Consider the following 19,214-nt stretch of genomic DNA (forward strand, 5'->3'; position numbering starts at 1 on the left):
CATGTTCTGTAAATAATATAAATTCCCCATTACATATCATTATACTACTAAATATCAAAAATAAAAATAAAAATAAAAAACTAAATATCAAGTAAGCTTATAAATGCCTCGTATCTCCGTGAATCTCATGAACAAATGTAAGTTGTTGTACAAGTTCACAAGATCTATGCGGTTCAGTTTCAGTACGCCACATTTATAACTTTACATAAATAGCCTTATCATAAATTCCAACTTAAATATCTTCTACATAGATTGTTGTACTTTTAAACAACTTGTGATATGAGAGTATGATCTTAGGGGGAGCGTGATATGTATTAATGTATTTTGCCATCCCTGGAATCATCTTGTTTTATTACATTACTACAAGAACGCATATTGATCCTTCCTTAACACTGTTATACTCACCTTTGTACATATACTTGTGAATAAAATAAAATAAATTGCGTTGCTAACTCAACACACAAATTGTGAGGTCATTACAAAAAGGAAAGACACGTATGAAGAGTTTGAAACAACGTCTAATTTGCAAAATATAATAAGATTAATTAAAGAAGAATTGATAAACATAAAATATACCATACAATGGGCAAAAAAGGATATTTTAAATACATTACTATTAAATAAATACGAAATCGAAATCGCTTTAGAAAAACTAGAAAATTATAACGTACCATTTAAAAATGCAGAAGAAGCATTAGAAATGTCAAATTTAAATATTGTAAGTAAAAATATGATAATATTTTATATGGTAAAGATACCATTAACCATTAACCAAGATTTTCAAAAAATTATTATTAGATCTGTGGTCAGAACAAACAAAACTATAATAAATGTCGAATTTGTACAAATAATAAAAGGAAATACATATGCTTATTGAATAAGAAATTTTTGCAATAATTACAACAAAATGAATTAGTAGATATAAGTAACAGTAGTTGTATACCTAGAATAATTAATAGCTTAAACTCTTCTTGCAATATCAGCAACAACCAGCATATTAAACAAATTGAAGAAATAAAACCAGGAATTTTGCTGGATTCAACGGGCAAATAGATTCTGAAGGTATAAAGAAAAACCGTCAGGCACACATCTCATCAATTTCCACAACCTAACGCTGAAGATTAATAACCAATATTTTACCAACTATGATTTGATTCCTCTGCCAGCAATCCCGGCTGTACTGCAACCTGCACCAGCAGAAAAAACCCGCATTGAATTGCTCTCTCTAGAAGCTCTGAAAGAATTCCACATAAACAATATACGTTGAATTAATCTTCTCAAGACAGCAACGATATCCAGTAGCTCCCTTTCACTTGGAGCAGTTGCAACGACCATTGTCGCTATAATAATTTTTGCAAATTTTGGAGAAAACACCAAAATAAAATGGTAATACCCCCTAATCTAAATACTGACCAAATTCACCCGACAATTGATGTCGAAGAACCCCTAAGTTACCAAGTTACTATGGCAGCATTATGAATACTTTTATAATAATAAACAATTGGCATTGATAGTAATATACATTTCAAGGTATTGTGGCAACACTAGGTGCAGCCAGTTTTAAATATAAGTCAGTTGATGAATAAACGTCAGAAAGTAAAGATCCGAATATCGGGTTTTATTGGTCCGTCGCTTAAAGTATCAGAAGAGGATATTACCTACCCAAAATGCCTAGTGAAAAACTAAATGCATACATATACTGTCGAGCAACTCAAATTATGGCTGCGTGCACTCGGAAAAAAGACATCAGGCAATAAAGCCGAATTAATTATCCGTTTGCAAAACATTCCTGATGAAATCCGTGGAAATTTCGAAGATGGTGCAGACGACGTCGACGCTAAGCGAGACAGCAGCGACAGAGACAATTTAAACGACAACGGACAAGCCAACGAAATCAAGGAAGAAACAAGCAGTATGGAAATCGTTAACGAGACAAGTACAACAATTCAGAGTAACGAAGAAGCAATTGAACAGACAGTGATAAAGAAGGGTGTGATTCAAATGAATGGCTTCTATTAAAATATGAGTTGGAGTTACTAAAACGCTAGTGTGAAATACAGAAGATAGAAAACGAAATACTAAAGACAGAAAAAGAACTGTTGAGCAATGGTTATGATCATAAAAGTATTTCCAACAAACAAAAATTGGCTGAAGTTAAAGAACTTATTTCTTAAATTTCTGGTAGCGGAGATTGCTTTAAGTTGTGGCAAACTCAATTGCAAAATATTCGAAGTATTTATAATTTGGACGACAACAACATGAGAGCACTAATTGCAAATCGACTAAAAGGTAACACGTTGAAGTGGTTGCACTCTCGTGCTGATTTAATAACAATGCCTTTCTACAAATTCTTATTGGAAATGAGCTTTCTATTCGAAGAAAAGGCAAGTCAGTTGATGTTGAATAGAAAACTAGAAGCCAGACGGTGGTTGATTTCTGAATCGTTCGAAGAATATTTTCATGCGAAATTGATTTTAGCAAACAGAATTCTAATTGGAGAAGATGAGTTGGTTGAATATTTACTGGAAGCAATACCATTTCGTTCACAATCCAAAATGTAAAGATTTCGCAACAAATATGAATGGTTAGAAGCATTTAGGACAATTCAATTACATCAAATATCCAGCATGAGCAACCAATTGGCGAGCAGCAAGTAGACACAGCCAACAGGTGATACAACTGCAACTCAGTTGGACATTTAGCACATGAGTTTCGCAAATCCAAACGAGAGTGGGGTGCTTACCATATAAGTTAGCACAGTTAGCAACATCGTCACATATTGCTTACACAACAGTTATTGCAACCTTAATTCAATAAGCAATATTTTAATAAGACAACAACAACAACTGCGTCACATTTCGTTGCACTAAATTTAAGCGGAAGTCTTGCAGACGTAATGTGAACCCGTTGGTTGCACAATTAAATTACTTTTACTTGCATAGGCAAAATTATAAGAATACAATAAAAAAGCAATAGAACAATTTGACTCAAAATTTAGTTGATTGTCAAGCAATTTTTGTAAAGAGGAACAACAACAACATTGTTAATAAAATTATTGCGCTGTAAGCGAATTCACCTGTACGATATATATAAGTAAATTTATAAGTATGTACTAAGTAATCGACTTAGTTAAGTAATTTAACATAAGAAAATGTGTATTAAAAAGAAATTGCCGAATAAAAATGTTAAGTTCAATTCTGTCTTTCAGCGAACGGATTAGTGTCATAATTGGCGCCCGAGAACGCGGTAAAATAAGTGAGGACTTTGGAGTTACACACTTTTTAATAAGTGAAAATAAATAATCCTTCTACTTCAAAAAATTAGAGGTACAAAGGAAAACACTAAAAATTCTTTGAATTTATAAACACTTTAAAATTAAAAAAAAGTGGGACACTTAAAATCCTTTTCGTACAAAGAAACACTTTTTCAAGGCGAAAAAGTGCGAAATAGATCTTATTTTACACCAAATCTTCAAAGATATTAATCTAAACCATCGTGGACGTGTTGGACCTCGCACCGCAGTAGGATAATCACCCAAAGAGGATTCAGCGAACCAAGCAAAACACAGAATGAGGGAAATGAATTTCACTATGCTGATGATGTGAGCCAATAAATGATTAAAAATTATTCGATAAGTGATTAAAAATTATTAGAAATTTAATTATTAAAATTATGCAATAAGCGATTAAAAATTATTTAAATTATTCACCTTACTAAATTTACCTTTAAAATTGCATAAAAAAGTTACAAACCGATTTTTATTTGAGAAAAATTTACTATAAAGCGCAAGCTATTTTATCTCATAAGCACTGGAAATATTTTTTAATTACTGAAACTCTTTACACAAAGTAAAAGTAACTTCAGAATGAAGCAACTTGAAGAAGCGATAACGCAGCTAACGGGCGCGGTTAACGGGCAAATAGAACAAATGAGAACCATGAGCGCTAGGATAAACCAACTAGAAGCTAGGGTTAGTCCTGCTATTGAAATGGTAAATTTCAATAATTCTATCAGCCTGACTGAGGCAGACCTACAAGAAATAAATAGGTTTCCTGATAGTGTAAAAACCCTACCAACCTTCGAGGGCAACCCCGTCCAGTTTATTTCATGGGTTCATAATGTCGAATCAACATTAAGGGACTACGATGTAGTCAAGACAAAACCGATATATTAGGCCATCCGATGACAAATTAGACAAAAAATAAAAGGCCCGGCGGATACAGCTCTTATTTCTTATAATATTTTCGATGACGATTGGGGAAAAATTAAAAGCTGTTTGACACTGCACTACGCAGACAAACGTGATTTAAGTACCCTTGAACATTAGCTAGGGTCATTGTCACAGAAACATTTTAGCGTAGATCAATTCTACGCAAGAATTAATCACCAATTATTCCTAATAGTAAATCAAATAAAAGGGTAGCCGTCCTAAGTGGAAGAAAGAGAAGAAGGCTGAAAGTGCGGTCTATATTTGCAAATAACAACCAAGTTGGAAATTCTAATGATCTATCTCTCATTGAAAGTAAATCTTTGTCGCTTAATTTAATCTTTTGCGATTACAGGCCAAAATGGAGCCACTACAAACCACGGTAACCAACTTGATGCGTGCTGTCAACGCACTCCTTGAAAAAGTGAATAGCGTGGGCAGGCGGGTATTTGTTTTGTTTTTGTTTGTTTATTCTTTATTATCTTATGAATTCATACATCATTGGCAATAATAGAAAAGTATACATATAGATGCTAACATGGCATATGTTAACAATTGCTACAACAATAAATAATTAGTAAGCAATACTAAATGCAGGTAAAGCGGATATGCAACTCTTGTTGCACAATATTTCACACAAAAAGTCAAGACGCAATGTCAGCAAAATTAGCCTAAATTTATTTAGAGCGGAAGTTCAATATTTTCCCACAAAATTGCCAGGCGCGATGTCAGCAAATTAAAGCTCCAATTCATTTAGACAGGAAGCCCAACACGCGCAACTAAAGTTGGCTAATTCGGGGAATAGCAAAAAGCAGCAGCGACGCCAGCGGAGTCGGCCAATTAATTAAGTTTAGTTGTAAATTAATTATTTTTGTAAAGTTAGTTCTACTTTTGATGTGACTCAATAAAGGTCTTAAAGACCCAAAAAATATATTTTTTTTGGAATTCTTAATAAAAGAATCCTTAACTGGCGCCCAACGTGGGGCCTACAGTTGTTCGCGGGTTGCAAAAAGTAGTAGTAAATATCCTTTAGATTCTGTTCCGAAAACACTGAAAAAAAAACGTGTAAAATCGTGCGATTAAAAAAGCGTGCAATACTGAAGTAGAATACTTAAAGAAAAGGAAAAAACGAAAGCAGCAACCGAGGCCAGAGAATAGGAGCAGCATATATCGGCCCCCCAGTAGACCGACCACCGTGGTGTGATGGTAGCGTGCTCCGCCTATCACACCGTATGCCCTGGGTTCAACTCCCGGGCAAAGCAACATCAAAATTTTAGAAATAAGATTTTTCAATTAGAAGAAAATTTTTCTAAGCGGGGTCGCCCCTCGGCAGTGTCTGGCAAGCGCTCCGATTGTATTTCTGCCATGAAAAGCTCTCAGTGAAAAGTCATCTGCCTTGCAGATGCCGTTCGGAGTCGGCATAAAACATGTAGGTCCCGTCCGGCCAATTTGTAGGGAAAAATCAAGAGGAGCACGACGCAAATTGGAAGAGAAGCTCGGCCTTAGATCTCTTCGGAGGTTATCGCGCCTTACATTTATTTTTTTTTTTTTAGTAGACCGACCAAGGACAAAAAGGAGACGCCCAGTCGTCAGCCGGTACGCGAAGGACCTTCCCCAAAAAAATGGAGAAGCTAGCAATGTAAGTTAAGTTTAGAAATAAGAAAGTGAAAGAAATTTGTGAAATAAAAATCTTTAAATCTTAGAAGTAAATAAATAGTAGATAACTAAGGAAATTGTTTGAAAAGTGAAGTTGAAAAAAAAATATTTTGAAGTTAAAGTAAAAGGAAAAATTAATTTGAGAAATTTTATTAGAGGAACGAATTGCAAAGCGAAATAAAATATAAATTTGTGAAAAAAAGGTTCGCCTTAGAATTAAAATTTTAGGAATAGTAACAAGCCTCTATTGAGAGCTACATTGATAAAAAGTAAAATAAAAAGAGTGATGAATTAACCCTTTGTGAATAATTAGTGACAACACTGAGAACATTTTTATGATAAAAGTGAATCAATTACCAAAATTTAAATAACTAAATTTATCACTTCTTGTGAAAAACTTAAAGAAAGATTTTTATACTTTAGATTTTCAATTCGTTCGGTTCATTTAATTTTACTATTAATAGAAGAAATTAATTATAGCAAATAAATTTAACAGTTGAAATGAATCCAAACAACCTCGTTCGTCCACCAATACTGAACGCACCCCAAGCACCAGCTGCACCTTCTGGTCAGCAAGCTCCTCGTAACCTCAATGCGTTTTCAATGGAAGAACTTACAAATATTGTCTCAGGACTAGTCACCAATATCCTGGAAACCGAGGGGCGGAACCTAGTTCAAACCGCCCTAAACCCCAACGTGAATTTTTCGAACTGTAAGAACATTACAATCGATACAAATTTAACAGGTAATGTTTCCGAACTTGACAAAATTCCGGATGTCGTAAGATGTCTTCGGGAATTCTCTGGAAACCCAGGAGAATTTACATTTTGAAGGAAAAGTGTGGACAGAATCCTCCAAATATACGAGCACCAAAGAGGAACTCCCAAATACTATGGGATACTTAATGTCATACGGAATAAAATTGTGGGCAACGCCGACGTCGCGATGGAGTCGTACAACACTCCATTAGACTGGCAGGCCATATCAAAATGCCTGACACACCATTAGGCGGACAAGCGCGATCTTGGTACCCTCGAGAACCAAATGACTTCACTCGTACAGGGTAACCTTATGATGCAAGAGTTTTACCAACGGGTATACTCTCATTTGTCCTTAATATTAAACAAACTAGGCTGCCTGGAAGTCGGCACAGAAGCCATGCACCTACTAACCCGCACTTATAGGGATAAAGCCCTAGACACTTTTGTCCGTGGCCTCAAAGGAGACCTACCCAGATTCTTTGGAATGAGAGAACCGGCGAACCTTCCTCAGGCACTCCACCTGTGCCTTAAACTAGAAAATCAGAATTTCAGGTCACATTATGCTCTAAACAATAATGGCCAAACCACCACAGTTGAGTGGTCAAGGCCAACGTCCACTACCAGCTTATCATTATGGTCAGCAACCAAGCTATCCACCATCGAGGTCCTTTCAGAAGACTCAGCCACGTCCAGAACCCATGGATATAGACCAGTCGCTAAGAACACGCAACATAAATTATATGAATAGGCTGTGTCCTAGTGACCCAACTAACAGAACCCTCCAGCACAAGTTCCTCCAAACAAAATCTAAAGGAACTTCCATATAGATGAGGAATATTCCCCTACCATGACAAATGACGATCAGATAAATGCAGATTATTACAACGACGAAACTTATACCACTCCTGACAACTGCGAGGAACAACAGAAGGGCAATTTTTTAGGATGAACCAATCTTCGCTGCCTTACTTCCAATGCAAACTAAAGAGTGGAGACACTGTAATATGTTTAATAGTACAGGATCTACAAAAAACTATATACAGCCCTCCATTGTTCCCAATCTAATAAGAAACGACAAAATTTTTATGCAAAATCAATAGCGGGAGACATCGAAATCAAAGAACACACCTAACTCAATCTTTTTAACGCCGATAAAAAATTGAAGTTTTACCTTCTCCCCACATTAATATCCTTCCATGGTATCCTTGGAAACGACATTCTCAAGGAACTCGAAGCTGTCATCCACGTCAAGGATAACTTTATGGAAATGAAAGGAAACGCAAGAATAAGGATAAAACAGTTAGCTTCGGGATCAATTAACAAAATTGATCTTAAAGAAGATAACATGTCACCAAGTCAGCGAAGTAAAATCAATAATCTAGTAAAAAACTTTTCTAGTCTCTTCGCGGAACCCAAAGATAAACTTACATACACCACTAAAGTCGTAGGCGAAATCAGAACCAATAAAGATACTCCAGTTTATACACGATACTATCCCTACCCCATGTCGCTTAAAAGCGAAGTTGAATCCCAAATAAATAATATGCTAGACGACGGCATCATTCGACCATCAAGGTCACCTTACAACTCACCTGTTTGGGTGGTAGCGAAAAAGCCTGACTCCCAAGGCAACAAGCAGTAACGAGTCGTTATTGACTATCGCAAGCTTAACGCGATCACTGTAGCAGACCGCTACCCAATACCCCAGATAAAGGAGGTATTGTCTCTTCTCGGGAAAAATAATTTTTTTTCCGTGTTAGACCTAAAAAGTGGATTTCATCAAATCCCGCTCAATGGCAAACACAAGTTCACGAGATTGCCATTCGGACTCAAAAATGCCCCGTCAATATTCCAGCGAGCCCTAGATGACATTCTTCGTCTTCACATCAGCAAACTATCGATGATATAGTCGTATTCAGCAACTCTGAAGAAGAGCATGCTCTCCACTTACAGCAAATTTTTAGAAGACTTGAGAAGATTTCTAGAAGACTCTAACATGAAGATCCAACTGTATAAATGCCATTTTTTGAGGACTCTGTAGAGTTCCTAGGATTCATTATTTCCTCAAGAGGAATTACAAAAAACCCCGCAAAGGTTGAAACAATAGCAAAAATACCTTACCCAAAAACCGTTAAGCAACTTCCCTCATTCTTAGGCCTTTCCAGCTACTACCGCCGCTTCATTAAAGATTACGACATGTTGGCTACGCCCCTAATGATACTCTTAAGAGGGGAAGAAGGGCGTACATCCAAAAGCAAATCAGCTAAAATAAATATCCAACTAAATGAAGAATGAAAAGATGTTTTCAATAAAATTAAAAAATCCCTTATGTCTGACGATGTTATACTCGCATACCCCGACTTCAGCAAAGATTTCCATTTAACAACCGATGCCTCGAATTATGCGATTGGTGCAGTCCTTTCTCAGGATAAAAAACCCATCGCATTCATTTCAACAACACTCAACAAAACAGAAGAAGCCTATGCTACAAACGAGAAAGAGTTTTTAGCTATATTATGGGCCCTAAACAATTTCAGGAACTATCTTTATGGCTCAGCAAAAGTAAAAATATTATAAATATCATCAACCCCTTACTCAGGCTCATAGCAATAAAAACAACAACTCTAAAATGAAACGCTGGAAATCCATTTTAGAAGAATATAATCATGAACTCCACTTTAAACCTGACACAACTAACGTTGTAGCTGACGCCCTTTCAAGAATGCCACCTCAAACAATTAATTCCTTATCCTCAACTCATATCTCAACATAGTGACGAGAGTTCATCGGATAATTTAATTCCTCACGTCGAAATCCCAATAAGTGTTTTCAAAAATCAGCTATTTCTGAAAGTAGCTGAAACTTCAACAATTTGAAATAGTATTTCCGGGCGTTTTTATCCGCGGCCTGAATAGGGAACTGACCAAGATGCTCTTTATGCTTTCTCAGCATGCCTCGAAATACAAAAGGGAAGTTTTCGGATCTTCACGATACATAACGCGCGCCCAAACAATCGCGTTGTTGCGCCCCCTAAAGCTTTTCCTGATCAACGTCACAACCATCTGGAGAAAAGATGGACGTATGTATATCAGTCGGTACAAAATCGCATAGGGTAAAGTACATGAACCGACCGAATCCGTTCAAACGGGGCGCTAGATCTGAAAACCTTCCCCGCAAACAACAGAAGCTATTCATTATCGGGGTGGATGCTAACAATGCTTAAACTGCGGAGGACTTAGAGGCTGCGCTGGAAAACATTTTTTATCCAACGGCCGCACATTAGACTTTCTTGCCGACACAGGTGCTAATAAAAATTTCATAAAATAGGCAGACGTCAAACAAGGCAAACAGATCGACAGATCCTTTACTGTACGATCCCATAGGCGTAAGTATTCCAATAAAATAAAAATAAAAATTTTAATTTATTTAAAGACGTCGCTGTCTACTCCCAAATAACGTTTTTTACTCTGCCAGGCGACGATACCTTAAAGTATATCGAAACTATAGTTGATAGGAAATTCAGTGTTTTGATGGTGGGAGAATTCAAGATTCCTCTAAAAACGCGTATCCAGCCTGGTAAATTATACCTTGTCTGAAAATCTCCTCACTGATACGGAAGAAAAAGTGAACAAGCTCGTTAGCAAATATAATGGTCTCTTTTTGCCAATAAATGTAAAGAAATTAATAGATAGCTGCGTACGCGCGGAAATAAGAACTTCAACATCTCATCCAATATATATATAGCAAGAGTTATCCGTATCTTTCTTGCAGGAGGAAAGAGGTTGATAGCCAGGTAAGTGAATTATTGGATGAAAGCGTAGTCCGTCCATCAATACCGAATGGTATTTGACTACAAAAGGTTTAATGCCGTGGCAATCTCCGACGCTTACCCTGTTCCCGATATCAACGCTACTCTGTGTAGCCTCGGCAAATCTCATTGTTACACCACCATTGATGTAACATATGGGTTTCATCAAATTCCTATGAAGGAATCTGCCATCGATATGAGTTCGAGATTGCCTTTTGGTCTAAAGAATGCGTCGGCTATCTCCCAGCGTATGAATGACGATGTAGTTAAACAATATATTGGCAAAATTTGTTACGTGTACATCGACGGTACTAACGTAACTATTTGGTAAGAATGTCAATGATCATTTACAAAATGTGGAAATGGTATTTTCCAGACTGATGGAGGTAAATTTAAATGTTAATCTGGAAAACACGTGTTTACACCGTACAATATTTAACGAAATCAATTGCCAAAACCCTAATACATGCTAGAAGAGTTCTTCAGCGTGCCGATTTTACAATTAAAATTGACTACCAATCACCAATCAAGATTTATAATACTTGCCAGTATTGGATAAAATTAAGCTAATGAGTAAAATGCATCTAATGGGTAGAGTTCCAATTCGTCAGCACAATTGGGATGCGGCTTGGTTTTTACAACGTTTTTTCATTGGATACACACACATTTTGGATGATCGTTTTTCTAAACCTTAAAATTAATAAATTAATGTGTAACACAAAATATATATTATATTACAATAAATACATCTTTAAAACTACACAGTGTTTTCTACTTTAATTTTGGAAGAAAGGTTCCTGACATTGCGGCGATTACTATTGCGCCACATTTGTTCCGGTGAGTTTATCAAAGTTAATTGCCACACGAAAGGTAGAGTGCTCCTACCTCTTCGTCTTGCTGTAGACAACCATACCGCACACCAAAGGGACCACAGTTACAATAGCATTCCCACAAATACTACACACCTCCAGATAAAAGTAGAATTTTTAGTATTATTATAAGTAAGAATCATCACCTTTTTTTCAAGACACCCTAAGACGATGATAATTATTAATTATAATTAATACAGTAACGGTCTGTATACGCCGAATGCTACAAATATCAGACGACAGTTACCACTGGAAAATTAAAAAAGAAATAAGAATCCTATTAAAACGTAATAATTTTCCTGATAGTTAATATCATAACAACCCTATTGAAAAGAGGTCTATCAGAGAATAATAAAAACAAACGGGAAAAGACGAAAATACGGTCCCTATTATGAGACAAATTCGTTCTCATCGAACGAATTTTCATTCGGTATTATTACGCGCGTTCGTTGAAGGCAAGCATTATTGTGAATTTCGATAAATTCAAAAGTTCACAATAGCACATTTCCATCAGCTGTCAAATAAAATAAAATAAATAAACAAAAGCAGAACTGGTTATTATATGCAAATATTAAAAATAAAAGTATGACTACGACGGAATTGTGGTTTGATGATTCGTCAGATGAAGAGTAAAGCTTACTGGAGCTAGCCAGAAGTAGAAGACGGGTGAGGGATGCTTCAAATCCTTTGGAAATGAATTCCACCATGTAAGTGTAGCTTTCTAAATAAGTTGTTAAATTTTTGAAATTATAAATTTTGTTTATAGATTTATTCAAAACTTCAGACTGTCCAAAGAAGCGTTCATGGACTTGTCCAGTACAGATAAACTGGTGCAGCAATGCACAAGAGCCAAGTCTATTCCTAATATTATAAAAAGGGCAACAGTTCTCCGATTTTGTGCTCAGCCGACTGTGGCTGTAGTACTATCACAGGTGTTGAATGTCTTGGAAAATTTTATATGTGAAAGATGGATAAAATTCAATCACGAGGAGACTGAGCTGCATCAATCAAAGTTGCATTTCTATAATGTTAGCAGAATTGGCTGTGTTGATGACACACACATTAAAATTGTTGCTGCCAAAAAAAAATTACAGCATTTATATTACAACAGAAAAGGATTATACAGCATTAGTGCTATGATTGTAAGTATACCATTTTGATATTAGTTTCAGGTTGTAAATACATACATAAGTATACATCTTTATACAAATATTTTTTAGGTTTGTGACCATTATATGACTATACGATACATAAATGCAAAATATACAGGAGCAACACATGATTCTTTGGTGTTCAATATGTCGGCCTTGAAATCACATTTGGAACAGTTACACCAAGAAGGGCTTCGCAATACATGACTTCTTGGCATGTGTTTATGTACATATAGTTGAAATGTAGATATATAATTCATTATTTTTCATTTGTAGGCGATGCCCTAAGGCCATACTTACTAACAACGTTTAGAAATCCTGAGGACGGTTCTGCAGAAATTATATACAACACACAGCATGAGAAAGGTAGAAACATCATAGAGCGAACAATTGGAGTTTTGAAAAATAGGTTTAGATGCTTGTTGCAGGCAAGAGCCCTTCACTACACACCAGAAAAAGCAACACAAATTATAAGCGTGTGTGCGGTTTTGCACAATGTATGCATATTTTACAAAGTACAAATTTCTGGTCCTTTTTCTATATGTGGATTTTGTTCCATAATCGACACAGCGTCGACAACAAATTTCTATTCGCTTCAAAATTGGATACACAACGAAAATTTCGACAGAGATGAGGTGTCATAATACCAACTTCAAATTCGATTTTCGATGTTCGATAGCTAACGAAGATCGAAGATCGAAAGTGTAATGAATGCTTCTGAGATTTGAGGTAGTTTGAAGTTAAATGTTCTTTAACGCTTCCTGGTTTGTATTGAACTTACCTTATACAGAAAGCATAAATGGAATCTACTACAATTATCAAACTGTTATACACCAAATGTCATTATCATATGGCGGATATGTCTATTATACAGGATGTAGAGTGAACTGTCAATCAGAATGTGCAGACTCTTTATTTTCCAATTGGACCATCAAACAGGTGAGACATTTTTCTTTTACAACGTGGGGATTAACTAAAGTGAACATAAATTTGGCAAGTTCCTGTGCATCCGGCTAAGCCACAAAAAGCCATAAAAGTAGAAGTACAATTTTTGATCAACCGCTGAAACTGAAGGACGTAATTTCAAGGAGTGGATAAATAAAAAAATAAAAAAATTTATAAAAAATTTGTATTTTATATAAGTTTTTGATTAAAGCAGTTCTTTATTCATTGAGGATAGTATAGTTTCAAAACAATTAATAGTATCAACATAAAGAGGAAAAGAATAAGATAAAAAAAGAAGCTGTGCCTTAAACATCATTCATAACCTTAAAATTGGTAAGTTTCTGAGAAAAGCGTGCTTTCAAGTTAATAGGGGACAAAATGGCGGACGCTTCGGCATCGTATGACGCCGAAAGCAAAAAATTTGATGCTCAAGAAGGATCAAAGAAAAATTCCAAAAGAAGCAATAATGCTGCGCGTCAAACACATCCATATATGGATAATAAAGGAATTAATGTAAACCAGAAGAAATCAAAAAAGGAAAATATTTTAATGGACGTACCAAAGATTCCCATGCAGGGTATGCTAGTGCCGAGAGCAACTTACAAAAAACTAATGGAAGATATTGAGTTTACTGACTTATCCACCAAAAATAAGAATGAAATAGAAGCTCAAGATGTTGACAGAACGCAAGAAAAGTAGTCCCTTGACTATAACAAGAATATTAACCAAATGATTTCAATGCAAGCTTCCAATGAAGTTAGCAAAGACAGTTGTACAGTACAATCTGGAACAACTAATATCTCGAAAGATGTTCCTACTGTGGAAGCAGTAAATACACCACAAAAAGTGGCATAAACATTAATAACCAATCTGACGCTTCCCAGAACGTTTTCAAGTATGACACATCCCACAGAGGTGAGTTTTGTGTGTTCTTTGATACGTCTAAAAGTGATCTATTCAACAACACGTCCATTAAAAATGGACTATTCCTAATGGATAAAATAAGAAGATTCAATATTAATGGTATCAAAACAGTAAAAGCAATCGGACGATCTTTATACAAAGTATTTTTCAATTCTCATTTAGAGGCAAACAATACAGTAGACAATATTCAGCTGAAAGAAAAGAACATCAGTCTTTATACAAATAAGCATGGTAGAGACTTATGGTGTCATAAAGCAAGTTCCCCAAGACTTTACAGATAAAGAGATCATGGAAAATATAATCTCGGACATAAAAGTGACCTCTGTGACAAGACTACTTCGAAGAGACATAGACAGCAAGGAAAATCTCTTACCCACATTTACAGTTAAAATAGGCTTTGCAGGAGTAGACATACCCGAATCGGTATATATATTCTTTGTGGATATGAATGTTTATCACTTCATACCTAAGGTAAGACAGTGTTACAACTGCGGTATACTTGGACACACGAAGAAAACTTGTAAATCAAAGAATAGATGTATACTATGCGGAAACGAAACTGGATGTGAATCTGCGTGCGTAACAAAAAATAATAAATGTATCTTGTGTGGTCAAAATGGGCATGTCGCTCTTAACCAAAACAAATGTCAAAGGTGGACTCAAGAAAAAATATTTCAGAGATCTGGCCATCAAAAAGATGTCCAGAGGGGAGGCTTATGATACCTATACTCAAATTAACAACTACAGCAATAGATTTGACATTCTTGATGAAGAATTGTTTCCAACTCTTCCGACCTCAGAACCCAAAACTGTCAACAGGGACAATGTGGTCAATAGAAAATTCACTACTATTAAATATAGCAAGGTGGCTGCAATGCCAGAGAGGAACAAAAGGACAGTGGGAAAATACACAGGACAAATGACAAATGACACTCCAAAAAGTATTCCTTCATATGCCTCAAATGAATGGTTTAAGGTATCAGAAATTGAAAAATTAGTGACACTCTTATGTCAAAAATTCCAAATAGACTCAGAGGAGCCAATTGTTAAATTGTTGAACAACCTCTATAAGAAAATTACCAATGACAGACTAGCGTCATATGGCACAAAAAATATTGCAATAATTGATGGTGCGGATCCTACAACATAACTGCCAAAGCTTGAAAGCTAACAAAAACTACATTGATTTTTTCGTCCAAAAATATAGTATTGATATAGTAGCACTCCAAGAAATATTTTCACATGACAATAAAACTAAAAATCACAAATTAATTGATTTCAATCTAATTAAAAAAACTCGGCCTGATGGCTATGGAGGTGTGGCAATTGGCTGTAGAAAAAATATACGTTTTAAAAAAATCAAATATACCACAATATATGACATACTTATAATGAAAACCACTAGCCTACAAACTAATATAACAGTATGCACAATATATTTTCCTCCTAATTTTAATAGTAATACATTTCAACAAGAATTGACAAAGCTCTTTGACACATTGTCCAGGTGTGATAATGTAGTAATCCTGAGTGATTTTAATGCAAGATGTTCAGCATGGGTAGACGCAACAACTACGACAAAAGGACGATTTTTAGAAGACATACACCCCTATTATGAACTCATACGATACACGATAAACGCTTGCAATCTGTTGTACCGTATTATGAAATAAATTCTAGCGTGTGAAATCCGATCGTTAGCGTTTATCGTGATATTGCCATACGCTAACTACCGCACCAGCTGTTAAATTTTCTACGTTAGCTATCGTTGATAAATTTTTGCACGATACGTTGGGAGCTATTTAAATAAAAGTAAATATAAAATTATTAAAAAATCCAAAAGAATCCAACTAAAGCCTCAACACTCTGTTGCAACACCCTGGGCAAGAAACCTTAAAGTGGCACATACCTTCAAAATATTTGGGATGGATGACCTATTTTTACGGGCGCGTCTGTTAAGACATACTCTGAAATCAATTTTTTTTATTCAACTTTTTTTTTTACTTTTAATATGTATGTAGAGTTCATTTCAAGAAGATTGGAAGCATCTCTCAATTTTCTTCTTTCTAGGACCTCTATGCAAGTTTCGTTAATTTGTTCATTTGAGTTTATAAAAAAGGCAACAGAGGTTGCAGAAAACATTTATTATTACAGGTTTTAAAAACTTTGCCACTTTTACGTACAAAACAATTGATCTGTTAGTATTTACGTTTTGTTTTGCTATCTGTTTCGTATAGATTCACAAAAATTTGTAAACAAAACTCTGCTGTCATTCACAATAGTACATCTATCGGGCGTGTGGAAATCGCAATATGAAAGCTGATTTTTTACGATACGCTAGCAAGCGTTTATCGTCTATCGTATGAAAATTCATAATAGGGGTGATAGCTAGGACATACAATTTTACATGCCATAATGATGGTACAATAACACACAACACAGCGTCAAGCACGGGCTCCGTCTTGGACTTAAGTTTTTCAAATCTCAATCGAAATGTTTTTTGGTCTTGTAGCCAATCCTTCATTGGAGGAAGCCATCATCACCCCATTGTAATAGACATAGCAGACATTCATAAACAGCCGCTCCGTTTCATCGCAAAAAATAAACTATGTACTGAACTAGCAAAAATATCTGCGGAAAATAACTTCAGCAACATAGAGAGATCTATCAAAAATGCGATCAAAACTGCTACCATAAATCTGAACACTTTTAAGCATACCCCGAAAGCGTGGTGGAATGATGAAATGGAAAGATACTATACAATACTCATTGCCAAGACCAAAAAGGCCAGACTTACCGGTCGAATTGAGGACATAGATGATGCACTAGAAGAAAAAATAAAATGGAAAAAATTAGTTAAACAAGCAAAGAGCCAAAATTACAAGAACAGATTTGAAGAACTCAATCAAGACCCCCACAGTAAAAATGCATGGCAATTTGTTAGAAATGTTAACGGGAATGCCAGCTTTACAAATTGTAACTGGCCAGAGGAAAACAACATTCCATATATTAACTTTTTAAAAGAACAGGTTAATGACATGACACATAACATTTCAGTGACCAGACAACCAAACAGCGACGATCACATAAACTTTACTCAATCAAAGTTGGAAGAAATACTTTTTAAGAAAAAGTCTACGGCTGGGGGCCTAGACCAAATAACATATGACATGTTGAAGGAACTTACACAAAGCGCAAAAGCTGCGCTAGCAAAAATGTTGGAATATCATCTTAATACCAACAATGTTAAAGACAGTTGGAGGAGAATAAAAATAGTACCCATTTTAAAGCCCAATAAAAACCCAGATGATATTGCAAACTACCGACCCATAGCCCTTATTTCAGTTATTGCCAAATCAGTGAACATGTTAGTGAAAGAAAATCTAGTGGAGCATATGGAATCAAATCAGGTAATACCAGCCAAAAGTTACGCTTACAGAAAAAATCGATCATCAGTTATGTGTTTAAATGAAATAATACATGACATTGCTGACCTAAAAAGTAAGAAGCACCATGTTTTCATATGCGTTCTAGATCTGAGTAATGCGTATAATTGTGTAGATCTATCAATACTAAAGACCATGCTCATAGAAATACAAACTAACCCTATCATAATTAATTGGATTCATAATTTCTTTTCAAGAAGATACTACATGTTAGGTAAACAATCAGTAGAAATTAACAACGGACTACCTCAAGCTAGCTGTCTATCTCCAATCTTGTTTAATCTCTATACTAGACACTTACACTCAATCAATGACGAGTGCACCCAACTATACCAATATGCAGATGATTTTGTTATTATCAGCCATGACAATGTTAAAGAAATGGGAATGTATGCAGCTCTCTAAACTTATCTTTCAACTTTTCAAAAACAAAATTCATGTACATAACATCAGGCAAAAAACAACATTTTAACCATAGTATAAATAATACCCTGATTGAACAGGCTGAGGAAATTAAAATTTTGGGTAGAATCATGAATTTTAGATCCACGATCAAGGATCATGTCGCTAAAACGAAAAAAGAAGCACAGAACGCTACGAATCTAATCTCAAAGCTAACCACCATTAAGCCAGGCCTGAGCCCAAGACATAGTTTAAACTTTTACAAAGCATTTGTAAGAACGAAGATTGAATATGGCTGCACTACATTTGCAAACGCCCCTAAAGGCTACAATTCAAAATTACAAACAATTGCCAATCAAACTATTAGAAGGTGCTTAAGAGTACCTCCCAATACGCCGAATCATTGTAGATATGCTCTGGCGGGAGAATTACCCCCGTTTGTAAGGGCTAAATGGTTGACAGCCAAAGAACTTACCAAACAATGGTTTATAAATGATTCACTCAAACGACAACTACAAAGTTCCCCTGAGATAAACTCGAGTTATAGCCTCATATATAACAAATTCAAAGAGATTTTTGACAAAATAAATACGAATATCACCTTCCTAAGGCATAAAAATTTATACATATTAGGTACCAACCTCGAAAATTAAAAAAATCAATACTCTAAGGAACAACTAAAAGCTATATATAATGAAAGAATAGATGACCTAAACAAAAAAGGTTTTTTCCTACTTGCAACAGATGCATCTGTGTCAGACAGCAGTACAGGTTGCAGTATACATGACATTCAGAAAAATATAATCTTACATGTATAAGCTCAATGACAAATACTCGTCCATGTTTGGTGAACTGACAGCGATTAAACAAGCAATAAAAATAGCATCTAGAGAAAAATGTAAAAAGATTGCCATTTTCACAGATAGCTTATCCTCTATTAATGCCCAGAAAAAGAAAACTACAAATAACTTCACAGTAGCAAGCATTCACAATACATTACAGAACTCAAGCTTTGATGAAATTTACATTATTTGGACACCAAGTC

At 35.4% G+C, this 19,214-nt stretch overlaps 1 protein-coding gene and 1 pseudogene across 1 annotated transcript in view; one reads left to right on the top strand and one right to left on the bottom strand.

Annotated features, from left to right (window-relative positions):
- LOC137252251 (uncharacterized) overlaps window positions 1-19,214 on the bottom strand; it is an 81,358-nt gene that overhangs the window by 31,395 nt on the left and 30,749 nt on the right. Inside the window, exons 2-3 of the mRNA XM_067787696.1 lie at window positions 17,119-17,146; window positions 1,141-1,234 (exon numbers count right to left, since the gene is read on the bottom strand). Of these exons, the coding sequence (XP_067643797.1) occupies window positions 1,141-1,234; window positions 17,119-17,146 (122 nt within the window). The remainder of the gene's footprint in view (window positions 1-1,140; window positions 1,235-17,118; window positions 17,147-19,214) is intronic.
- LOC137252736 (uncharacterized) lies at window positions 1,687-2,657 on the top strand (annotated as a pseudogene).

Source organism: Eurosta solidaginis, chromosome 5 (assembly GCF_040869045.1).
Source record: "Eurosta solidaginis isolate ZX-2024a chromosome 5, ASM4086904v1, whole genome shotgun sequence".
Classification (NCBI taxonomy): domain Eukaryota; kingdom Metazoa; phylum Arthropoda; class Insecta; order Diptera; family Tephritidae; genus Eurosta; species Eurosta solidaginis.